At 35.0% G+C, this 27,282-nt stretch overlaps 1 protein-coding gene and 1 long non-coding RNA gene across 2 annotated transcripts in view; one reads left to right on the plus strand and one right to left on the minus strand.

Annotated features, from left to right (window-relative positions):
- The window catches only part of LOC129808268 (POU domain protein 2-like), a 166,978-nt gene extending 143,303 nt beyond the window's left edge, over positions 1 to 23,675 (plus strand). Inside the window, exons 6-9 of the mRNA XM_055858104.1 lie at positions 19,132 to 19,223; positions 19,857 to 20,198; positions 20,408 to 20,958; positions 22,399 to 23,675. Of these exons, the coding sequence (XP_055714079.1) occupies positions 19,132 to 19,223; positions 19,857 to 20,198; positions 20,408 to 20,958; positions 22,399 to 22,768 (1,355 nt within the window). The 3' untranslated portion in view covers positions 22,769 to 23,675. The remainder of the gene's footprint in view (positions 1 to 19,131; positions 19,224 to 19,856; positions 20,199 to 20,407; positions 20,959 to 22,398) is intronic.
- On the minus strand, positions 10,304 to 13,659 carry LOC129808295 (uncharacterized). Its single transcript, XR_008752360.1, has 3 exons — positions 13,332 to 13,659; positions 12,710 to 12,889; positions 10,304 to 11,120 (listed from the first exon to the last, which is right to left on the minus strand). It is a non-coding gene; the product is annotated as an uncharacterized LOC129808295 (long non-coding RNA).
- Positions 23,676 to 27,282: the final 3,607 nt, after the last annotated feature.

Genomic DNA, 27,282 nt, shown 5'->3' on the forward strand with positions numbered 1-27,282 from the left:
TTTTTATATGGAATATTTTTCTGCATAAAAAATTTGCAAATACAAAAAAAATCCGAAGCCATTGTAATCTAAGTTGAATTCAGTTGCAATATCAGTGAATGTTTGAGAAGATGTGTGAGAAATGAGGGGCAGTGGATATGCTCAAGATGCTGAAAAAATGAAATCACGCAGAATTTAATTATTTTTTAGTCAGAAACATCACATTAATTCGCCCAATGAATTGAATTTATAGGGTTTTGCGGGGAAAAGAGTTTTTGAAATACTCAAAAGCCATTTGAGTTATTCCTAGAATCATTTTACCTGCTAACTCCGCATTTAATCGCTCTTAGCTTTAATAGTTTTGCTTCAACAGTAGTGCGTAGGTGGATTTATATGATCCCAAATTATAGAGACACGTCCGCACTCGTGGTCATGTGCAACTACCATAAAAATTCAGCTACCCTTCTTTCACGCAATGTATCCCAATGTTGGAGAAGTTTCTGTTTTTTTTTTAAACTTACTCATCCTCAATTCCATGACCAGTTGAAAGAGTTTGAAATGGCGTGAATAATTTTCACCCCTCAGTGCCTTTTTTTATCCCCTTGCTTTTTTCAAGCCCACTTTAGGGCTATGAAATTTAAATAAATCCACTTTGAATGTACAGCAGTTTGAGGTTCTTTCTCACCTGTTTGATCAGGAGGTTCTCTTGCAGGGGGTGAGTGGTCTTTTTTGTAGTGGCAGGTCTGAATCACTCAACAATGAATTAAATCCACTTAATGGGTTAAAAGTGATGACTTTGTGAAGTGATTTTCAATTGAAACTCCTTCAACCCTTCAAAAAGCAGTCAAATATTGAAGGAATTTCTAGATACTCGTCCAAAAGTATCCAAAAGGGGTCATTCAGAATAAAGAATCTGAGTGGTGAGTGCTATAAATTTAATTTATTCAAATCGATCGAATATGTATTCAAGGGTGGAACTTCTGGCATGGTCATAGCGTGGAAAATTCAAATATTTCCACCACTGATTTTCCACGTACAAACCACCCTTTTTCGGGGGAACATTTATAATTCGCCAAATATGAACTGCACACAAGTGTGATTTCTTCTTTTAGTTCAATTCCTCTCTCGTACAAGATTGGGGTGTAAGAATTGCTTCTGCAACATCCATTTTACCTTCTTCTCAAATCCACCAAGAATCCACTCTTACACCATGGCCTCTCTCTCTTGGTCAACTTGTCCGAATCATTTGAATATGAACATACGATGAATAATAAGTAGATCTTTTCTTCTGGCCAAAATCACCGCAATAAAAATTCACTGCCACAGTTCCTAAGGAACTTCAATCTCTGAATCATTCGGATTTAGGGGGTGGGAATATCCAGATTTTATGGTGTTACATTTAGTGAATATTAAAGTGATAAAATGCTGCATTACCATCTGATTTCTCTGAAAATGTCGAACGGTATAAGGACTTTTACCTTACGCTCTTTTGAGACCTAAATGTAAATTTAGAATTTGCTTAGAATGTTTTCTATGTTACGATTGTGCTTTAATTAATACTACATTTATAATTATGTTAAACTGTTTTTTGGCTAATATTCAAGATCATAAAGAATGTTAATGGTCATATTGATTACAACCCAAGTAACATCACATGACTAGAAGCACAATATTAGGTCATGAAGACGTCATTTAGATGTCTTTCATACTACATCATCAGAATGACTAAAATTTTACTAGCTTGACTCCTATCAAAATAGGTGTAAGTTTAGTGTGGATGTGGCGACGTCATAATGACCACAAATTCATTCATTCATTTTCAACCGCTTATCCCTATTGGGGTCGCGGGAAAGATATTCCATGTCAAAAATAAACCACCAATGATCCTGGTCACCATAGAGCTAAGTTTGTCTAATAATTTTAAAAAAAAGTATCACATTCTTTTCACAAGTAGCTAAATTTTATTCCGGAAAGTTATTCTGTACAAGAGTTATTGATTAGATTAGAAAGACAATAATCGCTTCAAAATAAATATACTTAATATAACTCAGTGAACAAATCCGGTGATCGTCGGATGGGAGGAAGTCCAGCTTAGAATAAAAATTTCTTTTCTTCCCAGAGCTTACGATGCTCTACGCACCCTTCTTCAGTAGCTGAAGAGATGAATTTTTTCAACATTAAATAATTTTCTTTTACAAAAATCTTTGTACACTCACTCGAAAATTTTAGGCTTTTTTCTGGGACTTTGTCTCGATTGGGGACAAGGATGATGTACTTAATATATTACCATCATTGTTCTCACAGACTACATTTGACATATTCTTTTGACAAAATTAACAAACTTAACGTGCCAAGTACAACATGGTTGATATAGAGTAAAATGAGTAAAATGATACAATTTGTAATGCGTGGTACAAGTCGGAACATTTCGATAGCACAAATTGGAAGATAAATTTTTTCAAATGCATTTTTTAAAGGCTTCGTTTTAGGTAGAGGTAAAGTGATAAAGAGGTAAAGTGATTCCAAAAAGCTGCAAGAAGTGTATTTTTTGGGTATTTTGATGTGTTTTTGTGACAAATTGGAGACCTACACAGACCGATACACTTCCTAAACCCTCAGAAATAGATATTGAGGGAATGGATATCAATAACCAGTTATCAAATCATGCCATTTCAGCGCTTTACTTTCCGCGTTCAATTTGCCTAGTTCCAAATTGTAAAATTCCTCTTGTTCCAAGTTTTACCAATTCGTCTAAAAAAATATTGTTCCGCACTTGTGTTTGAAAACTTTTCAAGCTATATTTAAAGAACTTGCAGTAAACAGTAATATTCGTGAAGAGTCAATGAGCAAATTGGTGTAATGTTTTAGAGGAAAAATATATCTATTATGTCTTTAATCTTGTGTCAAACTTTAAGCCTCTGGAAATTCTTCTAAATTGTATCACTTTACTCTAACCAATGTTACCAACATTCTGCTTAGAAGCAGTGTTCATCGAAGAATCCTCGGTTAAATATCATAATTTCAATCATATGATTTTCTAATGACTTAAATTCATACTTTAAAATCTAATATAAATTACTACAATTTACGCCGCCAGGGTTCGTTTTTGCTACTTGGGTGGTTTTTTAAAATAGTCATTAGAATTATTAAATTTTAAAAGTCTAAATGATAACATGGCTTTTTTTCTACTTTCCTTTACTAATATTTGTACAAAAATCTCCTTTGTTGTTAAACTGCCTTGTGGCTAAACGCTAGGTCTGAAAAAGACTTAATACTGAGCATTGTCAAAGATATTAGTGTAATAATTTTTTTTAGATATTTCAAATGAATACGTGCCACATTGAGACACAATTTGCGAGTTTTTTTTATCATTAGAAGAATCTTAATAAAATGTCGTATTTAATAATATGAGATAATATCCTCTTCATAGGGGAAAGTGCCCATACTTCGTAAGATCCCAAGCCTCATAACGACTAAATTTTTCCTGTGTTTCTGAATAAATGTGATTTCACGCTATATTTCAAAAACTGGGAAATTTAACCTGTTTTTAAAATATGGATGCGATTAAATCACATTTATTGAGAAACATAGGAAAGATGTAGTCACTACGAAGCTTGGGATCGTACGAAGCATGGACATAGACACTTTTCCTATATATTATTTACCTAACAGCTGAATATCATTTGCGATATTAAAAAAAGTAATGGCATGCCCAAGGAGTGAATAAGTGGCTCTCAGATTGAACCGTGAGCGGCGATCGGTAAAATAGTGACGATTTGGAGATTAAAATCTACAGATTGGCACAATTTGGTCAAAAATCGGCAGGCAGGTCGACATGACATCGGCAGATTGACAAGAGATTGGCATATACACTAAGAAAAAAAGGGGTGCGATTAACTTTTTTTCCTCATAAATTTAACACTGTTTAGGTGTAAAAATATATCAACATTTTTTAATGTTAATTTTACACCTTTTAAGGGTAAAATCAACATGAAAGAAGGGTAACTTTAACCCCCAATACACCTAAAAAGCATAATATTTACACCGATTTCGGATCAATACTGCAGGGTAAAATTAACATTTCCGAAATGTTATTTTAACTTTTTCGGATTTCTCTCAGTGTAGGCACCACGTTTGGAAAAATCGACAGATCGGCACACAAATCAACCGTTTTCTACTCGGGTGAATAAGTGGCTCTCAGGGTGAACCGTGAACGGGAATCGGAAAAATAGTGCCTATCTGAAGCTGAAAAACGTCGGAACTGCATAATTTGGCCAGAAATTATTAGATTGATTTTGGAAGAAATCGATAGATCAGCTCTTGAGTGAACCGTGAGCATCACAGTTATTTACCTCTTGGACATATCTAAATATTGATTCTTTATTTCAATATTACGTCGCTTGAATCAGCAATTGTCGTAATTTACTTGGCTCATAAATCAGCATTTCTTGTAACCTGAAAATTTCTTGTAAAGGATGTTAAGGTTTTTATTTAAAGCCTTTGATTTTCTTTCCAAATAGTTCTATTTTATATATATATTTTAGCTGAGTTTTTAAATATTAAAGATAAATTTTCATTACGCTAATATTAAAGTCACGTATACACGGCACATTAAACACTAGAACAAAAAAAAAATATCTTCAAAACCTTTTCCCCAGAGGGAGAATTCATGCACATCTTATACTGACCTGACCTACATTAAATCTGTCTCTCACGAAAAACCCAATTTTTCTCATAACGCCAATTCTTTCAGTAAGAATGGGCCAAGAATGCCCTTGTTGACTATATGGAAGTTCGTTTTAATTCCCACAGCATAATTTTAATGCGCAACATGGTGAGATGCACAGGAGAGAGTCTCAAAACCTACCCCCTATGGATATAACTTTCACGTGGTATTTAAAAGATAAAATAAGCCAATCAAAATTCACCCCTTTTCATATTTAGTTTTTTTTTTGGTTGAAGCGTCTAACGAGACATTTTACAGAATATGAATAGATTTTTTTTCTAGTCTATGGTATAATAATAAAAAATCCCTCCCAACACCGTTTCAAATTTGCCTTCTTTTCATAATTTCCCATTGGCATTTTCCTTAATGGCTTCGCGCAGTATTTTCCTCCATCGATCTCGTCATGTTTGTACGACCAAATTGCTCAATGATGAATTGGATTTATTGAAATTTCATCCCCGAGGAAGGAGAAAAAGGGGTGAAAATCATACATTAAACTGCTTTTTTTTTTCTCGTCGCATAAAAAGGAAAAGCAAGACGACATCCAATTGGTTCGGGGAGGAAGATAAATGAGGAGAATGTGGCAGATGTGACTATATATTTCGATTATTAATAACAAATTTATAATTTATGGTAAATCAAAACTGATAATCCCTTTCTCTATGCCTCGATAATCGGAAAGAGAAAGGGGAATGTGAAATTTATGCCAGAGACTGTTTAAAAAAGAAAAAAAAGATGAGATGCTGTAACATAAAAGAGGGATATCAAATGCCACGCGACAGAGATTTTCACCAATTGACAGTGAGGAATCCATTTGGGAAAAGGGGTGTGAATATAATTTCCCATTTTAAAATTTATCCATTCAAATTCATTCGCCATATTTTCCAAATCACCCGCAGATGATGATGCTTATTCGTTTAATTTTTCAACCCCTAAAATTATCTCTCCTCGAAAGGACCGTCCTCTGCAGCCATTTCTCTGACAATTTATCGAGCACCTTCTCTTGAATCCCAATTCCAATTGAGATTGTGGTGGAAAAATGAATTTTCCTGCGTGGATTCTGTTGTTGACTTGGAAGAACAGCCTGAGGGAGTGTCCAGTGTTGCAAAGAAGATGATAAGGCAAGAATTAAGTCAAGCAGAAGATTGAATATTGGAGATATTTATTCATCCATTTCTTTGTAATGCAAAATTGCTGAGAGGAGAGTCGAGGGAAACTCTTCATCGTCTGATTTCCAATATAAAGGGACAGATAATCCTAACCGGCTTATGTAGGTGAGATTCTTAACGTGAGCTAACTCGGAGTGCATGCAAATTCGATTTAGAGCTGAAGTTGGGAGACGCCATTCAGTTATCTTGAATCAAATTCGTGAAATTATACAAATTTTGTATTTAAACCAAAATATCAAGGATTTGGATGAACTGACAGAAAAGTGTTATATGGGTGAAATGTAGACCAGAATGTTCTCTATAATTTTCCCATAGAACATGATCTCATCGATTACTCAGAAGCCAAGATAAGCGAGGTTTTTTGTTTCTTAACTCGTTTTTTCATCCAGAGTTCCCCAAGTAATCATTTGTTGAACTTCAACTATATCAAAGAATTGTTGTATTTTGTGGGACTTTCCATTTAAAACCCTATTTTAAGTGTCTTGGTGGAGTAGAGGCAGTCAAATTGGCATCTGAGTGATTTCAAAGCGTTATTATGGGAAAAATCAATTTTTTCACACTTAAACGGCAAAATCGGAGTGATAGCGTGGTCTGAGTGGAAAATGATGTATGGACGAAATGTAGAGACAAATGTGCTCTACAATTATGTGGAAGTAATCATCAAAATCGGTTCAGCGACAGTCGAGATAATTGAGGTTATGAGATATTGAAATTGGTTTTTCGACTGTGGCGCCCCTGGTGTTGGTCCCACGAAGTTCAAATATTCTAGAAAGTTGTAGCATTTGGTGAGATCTTTCGTTTAAGCCCTCATTCATCAAAATCGGTCACATAGAACCGGAGATATGATTTTTTGAATTTTGTGAACTTTGACCCCTCATATCTCCGGTTCTATTGAAACCACAGCGCGCATACGCACCATTTTGGAAACGTCCTAGACTGGACTACAACATACTAAAATTTCATTAACTTGCACAATGCCGTTTTTGAGAAAAATGTCTTTGAATTTCGATGAATTTTGACGCTATCACAGCGCCACCTGTGGTGACTTTTTGAACTTCCATCTGAAAGTGCTCATTGAGACGAAACCAAAAAGGTAAAATTTATGTCGCTATGTTAATTAGAACCGGAGATAGAGGCCGGTCAATGTTCGAACTTTGACCCCTTATAGCTCGGGTCAGGGGTTATGGATCGACTTAAGGTTTTTTTTGTTTGATAGGTATAATCAACGGCTACAACATACTAAAATTTCAGCCCGATTGCATAAGGAATTTTTGAATTATTTAACTTTAAAGATTTAAAAATTTTCTTTTTAATAATAGCGCCCCTAGCGGTGGTTTTATGAACTTGCGATGTTAGAAGGGGAAGTGGCATTTCATGAGAGCTTTCCAAAAAGCCCTCACTTTTTAAATTCTGACAATTAGAACCGGAGTTATGGCCATTTTAAGAAATTTTTTTTGGACCCTTATAGCTCGGGTCAGGGGGGTCGGGGGACCTTAAGTTTGGTATTGATGGAAAGCTCTAAGGCCCAGCTATAACATACTAAAATTTGAGCCCGCTCGATGCCATAGGGGCGGAGCTATTGAGAAAACAAAAAATGGGGGGTCTTCAAAATGGCGGAAGGAGGGGTGGGGGGTGGGGGGTCAATGCACCAAGTTGCAATTTTCATACGATATTTAACCTTTGCCGAAAACCGCAAGTCGATATCTTTTTTAGTTTAGGAGCTATTAAGCTCCAAAGAGCGGCCGGACGGCCGGCCGGCCGGCCGGGAACGTAACTTAGCCCCCCATATATTCGTGATCAGGAAGTGGCGAAACACATTTTGGCCAAGTTTGAGCGCGATCGGACGACATGAAATTTTGTTAGGATTATAGTAGGTGAGATTGTTAAGAATCTCACCTAATAAGAACCTCTGGGAAATGGTTATTAAATGGGGTGAAAGTTATTAAACTTTCACCCTCAAAATCATCAATCACATTTCCAAAAAATTGCTAATTGCAAAATGTTCTGAATTTGTTGTGTACTGTTGGATTTATTTAGAATACACTAATAGGATATAATGATAACATTTAGGGGGAGGCTTTGAACTTTCGCACACAAAAATGATGTTCAAGTTCAGTGATTTTTTCTGACTACCATGCAAACCGTATGTATTCTCCAACTATGCCAAAAAAATGTCTTACTTATAAGGTTCATAATCCCTCCACACAAAATCCCAGGAAATCCTTAGATTTACCTCCAGAGGAAAATGAAAATTTAATGGCGATTTATCCGATAGATGAATCAAGTTTCTATTTTCGCACACGATTCACATTATCATTGAGCACCCCATTTTCACCGTAAATTTTGCACCGGACACTAAAAGTTGCACATCATTGTTTAAAAGGAACTCTAATCTACTTGATTAAACCGTTTGTACAAGGAATAAAACATTTTAATATCACTTTTTTGGAACTTTTCTGATAGATGTTTTATTGACACTAAAAACCATTTTTTTGCTTGATTCTACGAGAATTTCACTCCGGAAACGGTTAAATCTGATGAATACTTTCTTGAAAAGTCCAAATATTACCAAATTTACACGAATCAATAAGTTTTTAAAGCTAAAAATTGACTAAAACTTTGCAAGCGAGAAGACCACACATGATTCCACCATTCCTCCACGGAGTCGGATATTCACAAAAACGTTTGAATGCGCATCGCATTGAAGATTTCTCTGTTCCTGCAGCTGCAGGAATCGGGCTTTAGCACAGATATTGAGCTTCAGCAGGTGAACAGGCTAAAATTTTCACAAAACAGCTTCTCACGGACAATTTCTTTTCTTTGACATGAAAAACAACACAAAAGTCAAAGATTGTCAAAAACCAGTTGTAAACTGTATGAGCTTATTGCAGATGTGATTCTTTCATTGCACATTCAGTTTGTGCAGGCTTGAAAAATATTTTTATATCAAAGAAACGCAAAATTGCTTAATAATTACTCAACTGCAGCCTATTTGAATCAAACACCCCCCCCACAGTTAGAAGTTGCACTGTGAGTTCTTTTTTTAGTGTTATTTTAAAAATTTTCGTTATTTTTCAAGTACCCGTTGTGTACATCTAATTTGTTAGAGATGGCGCTTCGACAGGGATGTAATTAGGGGTAAAATCTTTTGGTATTTATTTTTATTTAATAGGCTGTGTGGATGTTGTCAGAACGTCCGGCCTAAAACTTTAAAGCGAAGAAGAAGAAGAAGAAGAATTTTATTTTATATATTTTTTGCTGAGTGTATTAGAATTATAGAATACGACGTAAAATTATTCCATTTTGAAATGAATTATTTTCTCACTTTCGCTAAAAATATCATTTCCAATGTTTTCAGGATTTGTATGCTTTTTTATTGTCAGAATTACTGTTTCTTTAGGGTAAATTAAGCTAATTCAAAACCTGCTCCAAATGGAAATCTTTTGCTACCCCAAATGGAAACGTCAATTTTTTCATAATAAAGACAGCATTAAATTTTTATATTTATATATTTCCTATACCACAGTTTCATTATTTAGTTAATTTTGCTCCAAATAAAGCGAAAATCCATTCATATTCACAAATTTTAATTTATTCATTTCTCAGAAAAATTAAGTGTATCTTTTCATCATTGAATTTTTCATCGATCGACCATGTTTTCCAATGAAAAACACAATAAAGTGACTGTTATTTATTCGTTTTGTTTAACATTTATGTCATATTTCTGGCTAATTTTAGTTAAATTAAGTGCTAACCTTTATTGTTAACGATACGTGAAGTTTTCAAATGAAATAATCACCTATTTCGTGAACAAAAAGGGTTTTTCTGAAGTGTCTGCAAATGCTTCAATACGAAACCCCGGAAATATGATTTTTTTTGGAGAGATTTTCTTATTGTTTTAGATGGGAAAGAAGAAAAGACCAGGAATAAGAACAAATCCTGCACTCAGGAGCAACTTAACAAGGTTTTGGAAGCCTTTCGTCGCTGTTTCACTTACACTGTTTGTCTCCAATTAGAAACTTTCCCTTGTCTCCATTTGGATTAATATATTTCCAATAGAAACATTTTACGCTCGCGAATTTTTCTTGTATTTAAGAAGTTTTCAAATTATATCTAAAGAATTTTCACTAAACAGTAACATTCTAGAAGAGTCAAGGAGCAAATTTATGTAATTCTCTTCAGAAAAAATATGAACTTAATGTGTTGAATCTTCTGTCAAAATTAAAGCATCTAGATCTGGAAATGATTTCTAATTAGGACATTTACCCTATACATCTATTATTCCTCATTATTTTTGCTTCGTTGTGGTAATAAATTTTATAGAATGAATATGAAAATACAAAAATAAGGAATTGTTTTTTAACTAATGTTTAAATATCAGCATCAAGTGTTACATTTACTATAATGCTAACGAAATATTAAACCAGTAATATTATATTCATTAAATAGAATCTCAAATCAAATCAAATAGAATATTTTGGGTAAGAAAATACTCACATTATAAGATTATCACATCTGTGAAGTTTACCATTTCTTCTGAAGAAATCAGATTTCTACTGAAGATCTGACAGTTCTGTCACACTAAAATTGGCAAGTTATTGAAGAACTGTAATCTAAATTATTTCGAGGTAAGATGCTGAAATCTTTTCTATTTTATGTCCTTTTATGAAGCGAGACAGAAATTTACCCAGAAGTTTTTTTTTTGCAAAGATCTAGGAGAATTTCAAGTATAAATCATTATGTGAATCCAACACGAGACACAATTTAAATATTTTGCCACAAACTTGCAAATTGAATTGAAGTAGGTTAAAAAAACAAAAATTTTAATAGAGAATAAATTTATTTTAAAAATAGCTATCTATAAATTAGGATAAATTCATTACTTTTTATAATTATTCGAAACAATTAAAGATCAAGTCCATCATTTTTCTTAATTCTGCATAAAAATAGTAAGAAATAATAAAACATAATTGCTAACTCTAACTTATTCGTTGCATTGGAGTAGAATTTGTTTCTATAATACTTTCAAAACTTATTTCGAATCAGCTTTGGTAATACGATTGACATCTTCATGTGTCCTTTGCCTGGATTTCTTACACCGTATGATGTTGCATATCCATTCTCATTGACTGTTTCCATCTAAAATAAAAATAGGCTCTTTATCGTGACATGTGAGAACAGAGATGGTCACACTTAAGTAGTTCTGCATATTGCTTTCCATCAAAAGATGTGGTACCAATGAATGCCTGGAAATTTAAGATTGTATATAGTCAAGTGTGCTAATCTGGGCACTTAGCTATCTGGATCGTTTATGACGTTTATGGCTACGCTAACTAGATAATCTACTTAAAATAATATTTTTATTTCCGTAATATAGTCACTACAGTAACATAATATAACTAATCAACTTTGAGAAAAAGCAAAAATAGTTCCAAAATCGAAAATGCGACCCAGTTCGTGTATGCTGACTTGTTTCAGTATTATCATTATTTTATAAATTTTCTTTAATATTTTTGATATTCTTTATATTATGTTTCTGAATGACACATTGAATAATTCTATGGATTTAGAAGAAGTAAAAAAGAATTTCATCAGTCCAAAAACCAGCGTTTAAGTAGCACTTTACGGAAAGCGATCTAGTTACCCCACCTTACTGTACAGGAATATTACAAGCAGTATCCAAAAATAATAAAGTATCAGTTTTTCAATTCATTTTTTAATTCAAGCCAATTTATTTTCATCTCACTTCGTCTTTTTACCCCCCGCCTTCCCATGCGTCTATCGCCGTCTTAGCGTCGATTCCAGCCTCCAGGACTAAACGATGGAAATGTCCCTTCGTAGACTGTGTGTTATCAGACCGAATTGAGAGAGATCAAAAACCACTTCCAAACCAAAGGTTTTTTTTTTTAGAAAAGTGGGTGGTTTTTTACATTAAAAAAAATACAAAAAAAATACAAAGATAAAAAAGAATTATGTACTGGTCAGCTAATCACCACAAATCTGGGTCAAAAAAAATTTTTTTTTACCCTCTCTGCAACGTCTTCAATTGTGATCCTTGGACTTTCTTTCTTTAAAGCACTTGCATTATCTTCAGCAAGGTTATCCATAAAGGTGGCAATCATGCATAGTGATATTGATATCCCCATTTCAAAATAGTACAAATTTCACACAGTCTCACACGCATGCCTGTCAGACTTTAAAATCCTTTGAAGTGTGTGAGGGAGTTTCTGACGTTCGGATATTTTGGAGTTGAAAAATTGCAGAGTCAGAGTTGTCAAGAGTGGGCGGTCTTGAAAGTGGTCCGAGGGGGTAGATAGTGGGAATTTGGGGTGGAATAGGGTGAGAAAATCAAAGGTTTATATATACTTCTCTCTGTGTGGAGTTCGAGCAGTATATTGGTGTCTATAATATTGAATAAAAAAATGGGACTTATCTTTCGTTTTTTAACACTAAATTTCTCTATTCAGGGATTCTTAAAACGGACATAGAGTTCATGTTGAGCAGATACAACGTATTTCGAAAAAAAACCACATATACATATTTCATGAATTTTAGAAGAACATACAGTAAAAATTATATCTTCTGTAAGGATTGTTAGTAATTATTTTAAAAAAGGAGGGCCGAAAGTTTCTCAAAGCTTTTATTTTACGTAATATTTACTTGATTGCCTTGAAACCTTGAAAATTTAAAGAAATTCATAAGGATTATTTATTTTAAATATTTGAAGACTTAGTCACTTCTATATTGATTGCAACCAAATTTGAGAATTTTCGCTTATCAAATTTTGCCTCATATTCCCCTATTTGTTTCTTGAATTAAAAAAAATACGACTTACGATTGGTAGGGAGTCTTTAGCAAAGGATCGCACGTACTTCGAGCGCTTCACTTTTGAGGCACTTTTCCGTGAAATATTTTATGGATTGAAGTGTGGAGGCTGCATACGGCTTTATTTCGGTCCACAAGTGCAACTGAGAGCTTCAGACGAGTTGCGCACAGTTCTAAAATTACTGGAAATCTAAAAGAGGAAATTTTGTCAAAAAGTTGTGAATATTCGACTTTAGTTTATTCATTTCATTCATATATCGACAATATAAAAATATTTGATTAACAAGGATTTGAATTGAATTGCCCCCTCCGCCCTCTTCATTAAATTGAATTTACATGTAAGCTGAGTTGGGGCAAATTAAGGATCTCACTAATTGAATTAAAGAAAGTTTATCACTATTAAAAAATATAACAGACTTTTTGCGAAGGGCATTACCCCTAATTCCTCTCTGGGCACAAAAATTTTTTTGCCGATTTTGCAAAATTCGACCAAGTTTCCCATGTTCTCTCTCACTATATTTTTTATGCACACTTATAATTCTTATACCAATAAAAGCCCTATTTATCTGACTATTTATGAGCCCAATTATTAGGGTAAGCACAAGTTGATAAAAAAATTATGGGCACAATACCTGTGGAATGACACCCCCAGAGGATTTCGCTGGTCGCTGTTTTTGCAATTTCTCACAATGCACATCATTTTTTTCACTTGCCACCACTAAGATCTATCATTAAGAGTTTTCTCACACCTTTGCACTTGTTTTTAAAGAACTTTCTTCACTATTTTCCGGATTTTTCACAAAAACTGCGCGAATAAATTCGTGGAAATTGCTCCACGCGAGAACTGTCAAAAGCCGTTTGCATGTCTTTCCGCCAGATTCGCTAGTTGTTCACTACTAGTTCTTCGCACAACCGCACGCGCCGCCCTCACGCTCGATTTTTGAATTCTCTATAGAGAATTTGCTAAAATAACGATATTGACAGGGGGGTGGAATCAAATTACTTCTTGTTTATCAACTTTACGATTTTTAAGTTTTCCTTTTTAGTGGTGGATCAAATCGGTAGATTACAATAGATGTGAATATGAGGGATCGCATCTAAAATTATGTTTCCTGGAAAATGTGAGAGAAGCCATGTCTTCTATGTGCGATCGATCAATGTGAGTCAAGTTTGTGAATTTTCTTCCACCGACAAAAAGTGCCTCTTCAGCCTAAAAGATTTTTGCCTAAATCTAATCCCTAATAACCCTTCTACCCTCTGTGATAGTAGTTTTTCAGAAAAGTGATATTAATTGTGCACAATCGTATGAAATATTGCACAGCAAAATTACAGTTTTGGACCTGTTTTTATTTTTTGCTTCCTGAAACTAGGAAAAAAGGATTAGACTCTCAATTTTTTCAGGAAAGATGGGATTTAAGGTTAGCTATTACAATATATAGCCATATGTGAGATTCATAAAGGAATATGGGAGAAATATGAAGTGTCTGAAGGTAGCGTATGTGCGATCGATCAAAGCCTCCCCCTACTGCCAATGTCTCATTGAAAACCACTTTAAATAAATCCGATTTATTTCAATATTATTTTTTAATTAAAATGCAAAATTATCAAAATAGCCAATATTAAAAAAAAATATTATCACAATTTATTCTACGAAGCATTCAACAGTAGGGGAGACCGGGGCAGATATGCCACGTATAGTATTTGATAGTTTAGATTAGGGTGTTCTAGTTTTTCTTAGAAAGAATATTAAGCAACCTGCTATCCTTCCAGAGTAATTAACTGGCTGCCTATTGATTTAAATATTTATCAGTCTACAGTAGACTCTCTCTCAATTGGGCATTTGGGGCGAAATGTCATCCGGTTTATCGATAGATTTGGGCGTCAAAGCATTTGTAAATTCCACAAAAAGTGCTCAATTATAAAGAATCACGATAAAATAGGAAGAACTACAGCGAATTTGAGCAAATTAGCTTCATAATTAAACGTGAAAGTTGTCAACAAAATTTTTCGCCCGATTGCAAAAGAGCCGATTGAGTGAGAGTCCACTGTAATTGAAACATATTTTTCATAATTTATACGCAAACAAAAACATAATTTGCTGGCTAATTCTATCCCGGTCTCCCCTACCACTATTCTCTGTAATAAAAAAAGATATTTTATTTAGGAATTTGTAGTGCATAGTAGTTATTCCTTAAAATAAAAATTAAAATTCTACTTTTAAATATTTAAATATTTATATAAAAAATATAAACACTAACAAACTTGGGTGCAAAATGTGTTAAATATATTTATCTATAATATTTTGTTTTTCATTAATATTCGTCTTCTTTATGCTATCATCAGAAAGGAATAGGAAAACTTTGCTTAGTACGATTTGATTATGAAAAAAGTAAATGAAATTTTGGAAATTCCGTTTTTAAAAATAGTTTAAAATAATTTTTAGATTGAAAATTATTCAAGTTCCTGTTGTGATAATTTTTGGGATTGGCCTTGAAAAGAAATATAGTTCCAATGTAAGAGTAAATTGGGATAGGTGCCAAATGGGATTAATACCAAACGGTATTGAGAACAATAAAATATTGGCATTGACACAGAATGTCATTGGAATCAACCTAATCTTAAGATTGGTTCCATAAAATTGATTGATTACTTTTATAACATTTTGGGATTGAAATTGTTGTATTAATTCTGAAAAAAAGATTAGATTTAAAAAGAAAATAGATCTGATTTTAGATCAAAATGGGTTTGCTACTATTAAGAATAATACACAATGGTATTCAGAACAATACCATTTTGGGATTGACAAAAAAATATTGAAATAAATTTCATCTTGGGATTAATTCCATGACAATTTTGAATTATTTAAGAAATTTTGGGATTGGAAAAGAAATATAGTTCTGATTTTAGAGCAATGTGGAATTGGTGTCAAATGGGATTAAATGTTATTGGGATCAATTTCATCTTAGGATTGATTCTATAAAATTTAATAGGGGAAAGCGCGCTACCTTCGAACGACTCAAGCTTCGAACAATTCATTTTTTCAATGTGTTTTAAATTAGTTTGGTCCATTATAATATTATATTTTAATAGCTAATCCAATGCTTCAAATTACCAGAAAAGAACTATGTGTAAAATCCATCAAGAACATACGAAAAAATGAGTTGTCCAAAGCTTGAGGCGTCTGAAGGCAGTGCACTTTCCCCTAATTACTTTTAAAACATTTTGGGATAAAAACTCTTGTCTTAATTTAAAAGAGAACATGCTTAGGTTGGGATTAGACTTAAAAGAAATATAAATTTGGTCTTAGAGCCAAGTGGGATTAATACCAATGAGAATAATACAAAATGAGTATTCGGAACAATAAGATTTTGGGACTGAAACAAATATTATAGGAACCAATTTCACCTAGGGAATAATTCCATAACATTGTTGAATTTTGGGATTAAAAATTTTGTCTCAATTCTGAAAAAACTGTTTGGGATTAGACTTTTCAAAACATGTATAGATTTTGGAGTCAAGTGGGACTGATATACTAATGGGATAAATATTAAATGGGATTGGGAGCAAATGATTTTGGAATTATATCTTGGTAAATAATTATGCTTAACAAATCAATTGTGAAGCTAACTTACATTATGATAAGCCTCAAGTGGTTTTTATAAATAGAAGAAAAGTGCCAAATTTAAAGGTACCCCAATGCAAATATGCTCCACTTCCCCCTATGATTTTTCCTTTATTGACCATTTATTATACGCCCATATGAGTTAATTAATTTTGGAATTATATTTGGAGACTCTAAGAATTTTATAGCTATTGTCATTTTATTTAATTCGTTTAGAATGATTTTATAATATATTATTGTGTGGTATTGTCATGATTACACTAAGCTCTCCAATATTCGGAGGCTGGTCACCAACGCTAAGACGGCGGCGGACGCATGGTGTGGGGGAAATGCGAAGTTGAATAAAATTATTATTATTATTATTATTCGAGTGATTAGGACCGAAAATGATAGAAGAAACCCTATGCGAGAAGAGGGATTCTTTTGATATTCTCGTGTGTTTGACAGCTGTCATACAAATATCGGAGAACTCGCTGTACTTTGAAAATCTGACAAACAGAGCCATCTCTTACTTACAGATATCTAATGAAAAATTTATGTAGAAATAACTAGATTTTACTACATGGGTGCTTAAAATATATGATATAGTAAACAGAATAATATTCAGTAAAAGAAATTAATTCAGTCACTGTATAAAAACGGAATTCGTTAGAAAATATCAGTAACTCAATTTAGAATTTAAAATTTTGTAAATTTTCATGCAGGTTTTAGAAATGAGAAAATATCGCGATTTTCACCTAACTCAGATTTTAATTATTAAATTAAATCACATTTTTTTAAAGCTTTGGAATTTTTGCTGATCAAATTTGACTTTTTACTGCTCACCTTATTTTGTTTTTTATTTTGTTAATTTTATCCTTCGATTTGATAAATAAATTCACAAGTATTTAGTTTAATTTCCCAATTCTTCAACAGCTTTCAATTTTGCCGTATACTTAACTCTCGGTTATGTATTTCTTTTATTACTTGTAACAACTTTATCCCCAATGGATACCTTTGTACCAACTTCAGCCACTTTGAGAATATTTAGGGGAATGTAGGCATAGTTCGCACAGAGTGAACCTTCAAACGATGCGAATTTTCTCTTTGTTTGCAAAGAGCTGACCTACCATTTGTCATCTCGTTTCCTAAGCTTAATAATTAATTATCTTATGGCTAAGAAATGGTGAACTAGCTCTTTTCAAACAAAGAAAATATTTGTGTTGTCTGAAGGTTCACTCTATGCGAACCATGCCAACATTCCCCTAAAGAATAATGCTAGCTAACTAATAAGTTTTTTACTTTAATAAAATACTGTTAGTTGCAACATTGGTATTGCATTTCTTCAGCGTTATATAACTACAGTGGAACTTATATAACTACAGTGGGACCTCGATAGAGTCAATCCCCGATAGAATCAATAGCAATTTTTTTATTCTACGAACTCCAATAGAGTCAACTTTTGCTTTATTATAGCACTAATAATATTATATGATTTAATTAAGATTTTTTTTCGAAATTAAAATCAATGATTTGGTGTTTCAATGAATTTTTTTTTTAACACAAGAAACACATTTATAAAAGTATACATGGTAATATTATGATAAAATTCGTATATTAACCGTCCAATCATTTTCCAACAATATAATTTTTTTTCGTGATTTTAAGCGTTTTGACCGATTGAAAGTTGTTTTGTTTTTTCTCTCTTGTCTTGATTTTTTGATTAGGCCTATGAGCGTAATGTAAGGATATTTGCAATGTAAAGAAAAGCGTATAAGGGATGCTAGATTTTTTGAATACAACATAGCGAAAAAACCTTTTCTAAATTTATTCAAACTTTTTAAAGAACATAGGGTAAGTGTACCAAATTCCGGCCAGCTTGCAATTTCGGCCACCTTTTTTGTTCCTCGAATTTCCATGAACATTTAGATTTTACATACTCTAGAGATTATACAATGCAAAAGAATAACAAAAAATGTAGCTTCGACAAATAAAATGACGTGAAAAAGGCATTGGAAGAATTCCAGAAGGGCAAGAAACTATGAGAATCAAGGTGGCCGAAAAAGGGCACCAAAGCTTTGTTTATATTTTTATTCATTTTAAAATGTATTAAGAATGATTTTAGAGTAAATAAAGACGGTAAAATCTTTACAAGATTCCAAGCAACACTCGTTCAGAAGAAAGAACAAAAAAATCAATTTGTATTTAAAATATTACATTTCAAACTTGAGACTTTGACGCTTGCATGCAACTATGCCGAAATTTGGCACACTTACCCTACTTGTTTAAAAAAAATGTACATGGTAAACAATCTTAAAAATTACCCTTCTAAAAAAACGTGTAAATTAACTTTGAGTTACATTTTTAATTTAAAAGATTAGTATCTCAAAAAAAAATTGGATCAAAAACAAAATAAGCAACAGAAAATTAAAATTAACATTAATTTAATTAAATAAATATTCGACTATCGTTTTGAATTTATCTATGATTCTAGAACAAACATAAAATAATACCCCTTTCTATCAAAATTTCACATTTTAATTATTTTTTTCGTACTTCAATAGAGTCAACGAATCCAATAGAGTCAACAGATTTGGAAATAATTAGTTGACTCTATCGAGGTCCCACTGTACTTTAAAATTAAGATATTTAAGTAAAAGTGACCGAAAGTGGTAAACCCATCCTTTGCAGCCACTCTGTTAAATTAAATTTTCGTCGTTATTGCCATCCTTTGCATTCAGTGTCTGAAAAACTTTCAAAAGTCCAGTATAGATAATCTTTTTCGAGATTTTTTTTCTCATCCTTATTTTCTGATTGGACTTCCCTTTCAGACGACGGAGATTCTGTCGATGAGCACAGTGAAAGGGAACAATCACAGAGTCCACCACCACATCAGGATGACCGACCATCGGCACTAAATCTGGTGAGTATTCCTTCATCCTTTCTTGTAGTCAAGATCATCATTCGTCCCTCCCCATCCCCATTTTTGCTCCAAGGATAAAATTAATCCCATAAGTTATGGGAGCTGCGGTGTGGGTCTTTCAGCATAAAACCTCCTTCGTCTGTGTCAAACTCCCACGAAAATGCAATAAATGTAACTGAAGTCCCTGAGATCATTTATTCTTCCAGCAGTAGTGGCAGAATAAAATATTAAAAGAGAATTCAAACACCCTTGGGCTAAAAAGTTGGTCCACAAGCCACGATTTCAATCTCAATTCTTTTCCTCCCTTCCTTTTTGATCATCATGACAAAAAGGCAAGAGAGAGGCTGATGTGAAAGAGTTGTTTGAGGCTTCAAGGGAAGACACAATGGGACCGCCTCATTTCAATCTTCTCTCGCCAATCCCAAATCTCTCTGATTTGATGCGAGGAACGCGCACTTTCTTCCTGGCTTTTTTGCTTGAACTTGTGCCAAGTCAATTTTTCCGGGGGCGACAGAAGACAACTGACATGCTAAAGAGGGTTCGCACCGGCACGTGCCGCATCTCCCCATCATCTCGGATCACACCCATTTCTGTTAGCACTTCCAGCCCTGCTAATTGGGATTTCTTAAGCAGGTAACCGACTCATCGCGACATACACCATCTCCTGTGTCGTCTAACCAGCAAACGGCTCCCACCAGTGCTGCTGGTGGAAGTCTTGGGGCTGCTATTGCAGCCCTTCAGAGCCTGCCACTTGCATCGCAGCTCCTCCTGCTCCAGAGTCACCTGGGCCTCAGTAATCTGGCCGGGTTGTCGCCGCAGGATCTCAACACCCTACAACAGGCAACTCTCCAGCAACACATCCAGAACTACATGCTAATGCATGGTGGGAGTGGAGCTGGAGGACTCAATGCTCAATCCGGAGCAACCTCGGCCAATGCCCAGGCTGCGGCTGCACAGTTCCTAATGCAGAATCAGGTGAGACACTAAATTCTTTTAATTCTATGGCAGAATTTTTCTTTAAAAAAAAATGATCTGCCTGTTTTTTTGTGGAAAAGCTGCCTCAGACTTTTTCTTCATCTACGGATGGAGCAAGATTTTCTCATCAGGTCAGGCTTTCCCTAGACAAGTCCTGAAAGTCCTCCAATTGGGGATCAGAGATTTCTAACAAGGGTCTTCTTCTCTAGGTCCATGCTGTAGCTCAGGCTGCTCAGCAGTTGCAGGCTCTGCAGAAGCAGCAACAGCAACTGAAGTCAGAGACTTCAGCTGGTGGAGTCATTGCCACGAGTTCTCCACTTCACAGCCCGGCTGGATCACCAAGTGGTCAGAACTCGAGTGCCACGAGTCTCCTGGGACCCAACCAAACTACACCACCTAATGTTGCAAGTCTCAATGTTGGTGGTATCCTAACCCCTTCGACACCCGGCTCGGGAACTCATACGCCCCAGATGCCAAAGCTTCAGGCTCCCCGTGCCCTTGAACCCTCACCCGAGGAGACCACGGACCTCGAGGAATTGGAGCAATTTGCAAAGACATTCAAGCAACGTCGGATCAAACTTGGCTTTACGCAGGGCGATGTAGGTCTGGCCATGGGGAAGTTGTACGGCAATGACTTTTCCCAGACCACAATATCGCGTTTCGAGGCCCTAAATCTGAGCTTCAAGAACATGTGCAAGCTGAAACCATTGCTCCAGAAGTGGCTGGAAGATGCTGATAGCAGCATTACGAATCCCGGAGGGTAAGGCATTCCCCTAAAGCTGGCTATACATTAGACATAATTTATTGAAATATATCTTTTCAATGTCAAATATTGACAAGGATTGCCTCCACATTGCAAAGATTTATTGACATAAATGTTTCAATATTGAAGAAAATAGTTCAGTGTGTAGGCAAATATTGAAATATTTGTTTCATATGGAACATTTTATTCAATATTTTATTTCATTATTTTGAATGGCTACAAACTAGGCCAAATTATGTCAATAAAAAATTTCAAAGTCACATTGAAATAAAATTTCAAAGAAATTCTAAATATCAAATTGATTTGATATTTCCTTCAATATTTTTTAATGGTCAGGAATCTTCGTCCTTCAGAACATCACATGAACATGGATTTTCCTTGTTCATGAATGAAAACACATTCAAGATCAAAATCCAAGTCAAGACACATCTCTCCTGCTTCCTCCAGAAAATCCCAGATTCTTTGAATTTGGTTATATATTTTGTTCAATCTCCTCAAGAACCCAACTTCGTCAGCACTAATCACCTGCTTCCTCCAGAAAATCTCAGATCTTCTGGGATTTTCTTGTTCATTATGCCCAAAGTACTTCAGATACTTTCTGTGGTCAGAGGATTCCTGGAGCTTTCTTCAAGAAATCTCAGATCTTCTGGGATTTTCTTGTATATTATGTCAAAAACACTTCAGATACTTTCTGTGGTCAGAGGATTCCTGGAGCTTCCTCCAGAAAATCCCAGATCTTCTAGGATTTTCTTGTTCATTATGCCCAAAGCACTTCAGATACTTTCTGTGGTCACAGGATTCCTGGAGCTTCCTCCAGGAAATCCCAGATCTTCTGGGATTTTCTGGTTCATTATGCCCAAAGAACTTCAGATACTTTCTGTGGTCAGAGGACTCCTGGAGCTTTCTTCAGAAAATCCCAGATCTTCTGGGATTTTCTGGTTCATTATGCCCAAAGCACTTCAGATACTTTCTGTGGTCAGAGGATTCCTGGAGCTTCCTACAGGAAATCCCAGATCTTCTGGGATTTTCTTGTTCATTATGCCCAAGGCACTTCAGATACTTTCTGTGGTCAGAGGATTCCTGGAGCTTCCTCCAGGAAATCCCAGATCACATGGGACATAATATACAAGAAAATCCCAGAAGATCTGGGGTTTCCTGGAGGAAGCTAGAGAAATCTTCTGATCAACTTGGTTATTTTTGGGTGTTCTTGACAAAATACGGAAGAAAATCTCAGAAGATCTGTGAATCCCTGACTAGACTGGTGTTTTTTCATATTGAAGTCAATTAGTGTAGGCAATTATTGAAATATTGGTTTCAATATTCGCTTCAATATTGAAGTTTCTTTTCAATGTCACTTTGAAATGCTATTATTTCAATAATTTGTAGACAGCTTAAGTTAAACTGGTAAGTGATTTATTAACATTGCTTTTGCTGTAGGATCTTTGGCACCAGTACCCTAAGCAATCCACTGACCACGCCTGAAACAATTGGTCGACGCCGGAAGAAGCGTACGTCCATTGAGACGTCGGTCCGGGTGGCGCTGGAGAAGGCCTTCATGATGAATCCGAAGCCTACTAGCGAGGAGATTTCTCAGCTGGCGGATCAGCTGTGCATGGAGAAGGAAGTGGTTCGGGTGTGGTTCTGCAATAGGCGCCAGAAGGAGAAGCGCATCAATCCACCGCCCAATTCAATGGATTCACCCAATCATCCTGGCACACCAAGTGGTGCTGGATTGTCCCTGAGTCACCATGGATCCTCGTACTTTGGTCCACTCTCGTCTCCGGCGGCGTCCATTAAGCAGGAATGACCTCCGAGATGGGGTGTCGGGGATTTTGGCGCCTTCGGCACAGCCCTGCTCACGGCGGAGCATCATGACGCCGGCGCCCGTTTCCTAGACTAATGTCGACACTCTCAGTCATATCATCCTGCAAATCCAGCAGTGGACACACTCTTTTCATTACAGGGAACTTTTTCACCTTTCACAGGGTCATGGAATCCCTTCTCAGAAGCATCAGACCTGACCCTACACGGAAAAGCTAGGTCAGGGATCTCTGCTTTGAAATTCTAGCACCAAAAAAAAAACTTATCAACCTGGAAGGGACTCTTCAATGACCCAAAGATGATTGGAATCAAAGAAAATGAGTGAAAAACGTAAGCTCTACAACAATATGAGGACAAGAAGGAGAGATTCCTAACATAACTAATAAGCAAAGCAGAGGATTAAAAAGAAATCATTTTAAATATTAAAAAAAAAAGAGGAAATGCAACTAATTCGATAGCGTTACAAGGAGGAAAAAATGGTAGGTGTGTGTGATTAAGAAAAAAAAACCTAAAAGAAAATTATTTCGAATTTAATTTTTAACGTTGTCGTGCAAAGAAAACATTTTCCTTTATCAACAGTGAAAGAGACATCCAGTAAGTCCAAAAGAAAATTCTCTAAGCTTAAAAAGAAAAATGTGAAAATGAATTGCGTGACAGTGAGTGCGAATTGAGACAATTTTTTTTTTGTAATTTCTCTTTAAAAAAAAAGTTGCTAGTGAAAAAAAAGATTAAATGTTATTTTATTGTGAATGGTAAAACATCCTATTTTTGACCTCCAAACAGTTCTCTTTATTCCCCCCTTGAAGGAAAAAAATATTAAATTATTTATTATGCGAAAGAGAAACGTAAAAAAAATTAAAAAATATATATATATTAAAAAAAAGAGAATAAAACACGAAATAGAAACTCTTAAAGACAACAAACTGAGGCTGATCTATAAGTAAACTTTTTAATTATTGTATTAAATTAAATTGTAGGTCTTTGTATTATAGTGCCAAGTTGAGGTCAGTATATTTGCCTTCAAACTTTGGCAGAGATTTATTTATAAAACACCCTCAAAATCATTAGCAAAGTCTTAGATAAACAATTATTCCTCGTCTTAATTTATGGTTACTTAAAAAGTGCTTCTTTTCAAAAGAACGGTTTTCGTCACAAATCGTGAGGAAAATTTTATACATTCCACTTTCTTGTCCACAGATATTCCTCTTCAAACTTGGATGACTTACGGATTCAGATAGGAATTACGAGAAATCCGAAAAAGTTAAAATAACATTCCGGAAATGTTAATTTTACCCTGCATTATTGATCCAAAATCGGTGTAAATATTACCCTTTTTAGGTGTATTAGGGCTTAAATTAACCCCTTTTCATGTTAATTTTACCCTTAATAAGGTGTAAAATTAACATTAAAAAATGTTGATATATTTTCACACCTGAAAAAGTGTAAAATTTCTGAAGAAAAATGTTAATCGCACCCTCTTTTTCTTACGTGCATGAAAAGTGCGAAAACGACATAGCGGTCTTTTGAATATTTGGTGAACTGTAATCAACGTTCGATAACGCAGGTCGATCGATATTCAGCCAGAATATCGGTCAGTAATGATAAAATGCACATGTTCGCAGTAGCCAAACAATTCTATCGTAAGACGCTATGTAGGACAAATTTTCGGAAATTTGGGAACAGATCTGTGAAAAAACGATAAATCGTTCATTTTTTCCGAAAAAATGATGTATGGGAAGATAGGGCAGTTTCATACAGCTTAACTTTTTCCACTGTAAATTTATCAAATAAATGTAAACCATATTTCGGATTACTAGCCAAAATGTGTCAAATTTCGGACAGTTTGCAATATCGGACACTTGTTTTGTTTCTCTAAATTCCATAAATTATTAATTCTTTTTATTTCTATAGGTTATATTTTAAAAAAAATGACTCTTTAAAAATTTTTGGAAAAGTTCCAGATAAACATGGGACTTCGGGAAATTCGGTGTCCGATATTACACACAAAGCAATATATTTATTTATTAAATATTCAAAGAATTAAGTATGATTTTAAAAAAAAAGACACAAATATAACAAACCACTTTTTAGGGTCCCATACAATACTCTTGGAAAAAGTAACAAAAAATTTCAATTTGTATTAAAAATATTACGTTTATCAAAAGAATGTAAACCATATTCCGGATTATTAGCCAAAATGTGTCAAATTTCGGACAGTTTGCAATATCGGACACTTCTTTTGTTTCTCCAAATTCCATAAATATTTATTTCTTTGAATTTATAGAGGTTATATCTAAATTAACTAAATGAGTGTTTAAAAATTTTTGGAAAAGTTCCGGATAAACAAGGGACTTCGGGAAATTCAGTGTCCGATGTTACACACAAAGCATTATATTAGGTGAGATTCTTAACAATCTCACCTACTATAATCCTAACAAAATTTCATGTCCTCCGATCGCGCTCAAACTTGGCCAAAATGTGTTTCGCCACTTCCTGATCACGAATATATGGGGGGCTAAGTTACGTTCCCGGCCGGCCGGCCGGCCGGCCGGCCGTCCGGCCGCTCTTTGGAGCTTAATAGCTCCTAAACTAAAAAAGATATCGACTTGCGGTTTTCGGCAAAGGTTAAATATCGTATGAAAATTGCAACTTGGTGCATTGACCCCCCACCCCCCACCCCTCCTTCCGCCATTTTGAAGACCCCCCTTTTTTTGTTTTCTCAATAGCTCCGCCCCTATGGCATTCAGCGGACTCAAATTTTAGTATGTTATAGCTGGGCCTTAGAGCTTTCCATCAATACCAAACTTAAGGTCCCCCGACCCCCCTGACCCGAGCTATAAGGGTCCAAAAAAATTTCTTAAAATAGCCATAACTCCGGTTCTAATTGTCAGAATTTAAAAAGTGAGGGCTTTTTGGAAAGCTCTCGTGAAATGCCACTTCCCCTTCTAACATCGCAAGTTCATAAAACCACCGCTAGAGGCGCTATTATTAAAAATAAAATTTTTAAATATTATAAGTTAAATAACTCAAAAATTCCTTATGCAATCGGGCTGAAATTTTAGTATGTTGTAGCCGTTGATTATACCTATCAAACAAAAAAAACCTTAAGTCGATTCATAACCCCTGACCCGAGCTATAAGGGGTCAAAGTTCGAACATTGACCGGCCTCTATCTCCGGTTCTAATTAACATAGCGACATAAATTTTACCTTTTTGGTTTCGTCTCGATGAGCACTTTCAGATGGAAGTTCAAAAAGTCCCCACAGGTGGCGCTGTGATAGCGTCAAAATTCATCGAAATTCAAAGTCACTTTTCTCAAAAACGGCATTGTGCAAGTTAATGAAATTTTAGTATGTTGTAGTCCAGTCTAGGACGTTTCCAAAATGGTGCGTATGCGCGCTGTGGTTAAAACAGAACCGGAGATATGAGGGGTCAAAGTTCACAAAATTCAAAAAATCATATCTCCGGTTCTATGTGACAACTTTCTAGAACATTTGAACTTCGTGGGACCAACACCAGGGGCGCCACAGTCGAAAAACCAATTTCAATATCACATAACCTCAATTATCTCGACTGTCGCTGAACCGATTTTGATGATTAATTCGACACAATTGTAGAACACATTTGTCTCTACATTTCGTCCATACATCATTTTTCGCTCAGACTACGCTATCACTCCGATTTTGCCGTTTAAGTGTGAAAAAATGATTTTTCCCATAAAAACGCTTTGAAATCACTCAGATGCCAATTTGACTGCCTCTACTCCACCAAGACACTTAAAATAGGGGTTTAAATGGAAAGTCCCGCAAAATACAACAATTCTTTGATTTAGTTGAAGTTCAACAAATGACTACTTGGGGCACTCTGGATGAAAAAACGAGTTAAGAAACAAAAAACCTCGGTTATCTTGGCTTCTGAGTAATCGATGAGATCATGTTCTATAGGAAAATTATAGAGTACATTCTGGTCTACATTTCACCCATATATCACTTTTCTGCCAGTTCATCCAAATCCTTGATATTTTGGTTTAAATACAAAATTTGCATAATTTCACGAATTTGATTCAAGATAACTGAATGGCGTCTCCCAACTTCAGCTCTAAATCGAATTTGCATGCACTCCGAGCTAGCTCATGTTAAGAATCTCACCTACATAAGCCGGTTAGGATTATCTGTCCCTTTATTAGGTGAGATTCTTAACAATCTCACCTACTATAATCCTAACAAAATTTCATGTCGTCCGATCGACCTCAAATTTGGCCAAAATGTGTTTCGCCACTTCCTGATCACGAATAAATGGGGGGCTAAGTTACGTTCCCGGCCGGCCGGCCGTCCGGCCGCTCTTTGGAGCTTAATAGCTCCTAAACTAAAAAAGATATCGACTTGCGGTTTTCGGCAAAGGTTAAATATCGTATGAAAATTGCAACATGGTGCATTGACCCCCCACCCCCCACCCCTCCTTCCGCCATTTTGAAGACCCCCCTTTTTTTGTTTTCTCAATA

This window comes from Phlebotomus papatasi, chromosome 3 (genome assembly GCF_024763615.1).
Source record: "Phlebotomus papatasi isolate M1 chromosome 3, Ppap_2.1, whole genome shotgun sequence".
NCBI classification, from domain to species: Eukaryota; Metazoa; Arthropoda; class Insecta; order Diptera; family Psychodidae; genus Phlebotomus; species Phlebotomus papatasi.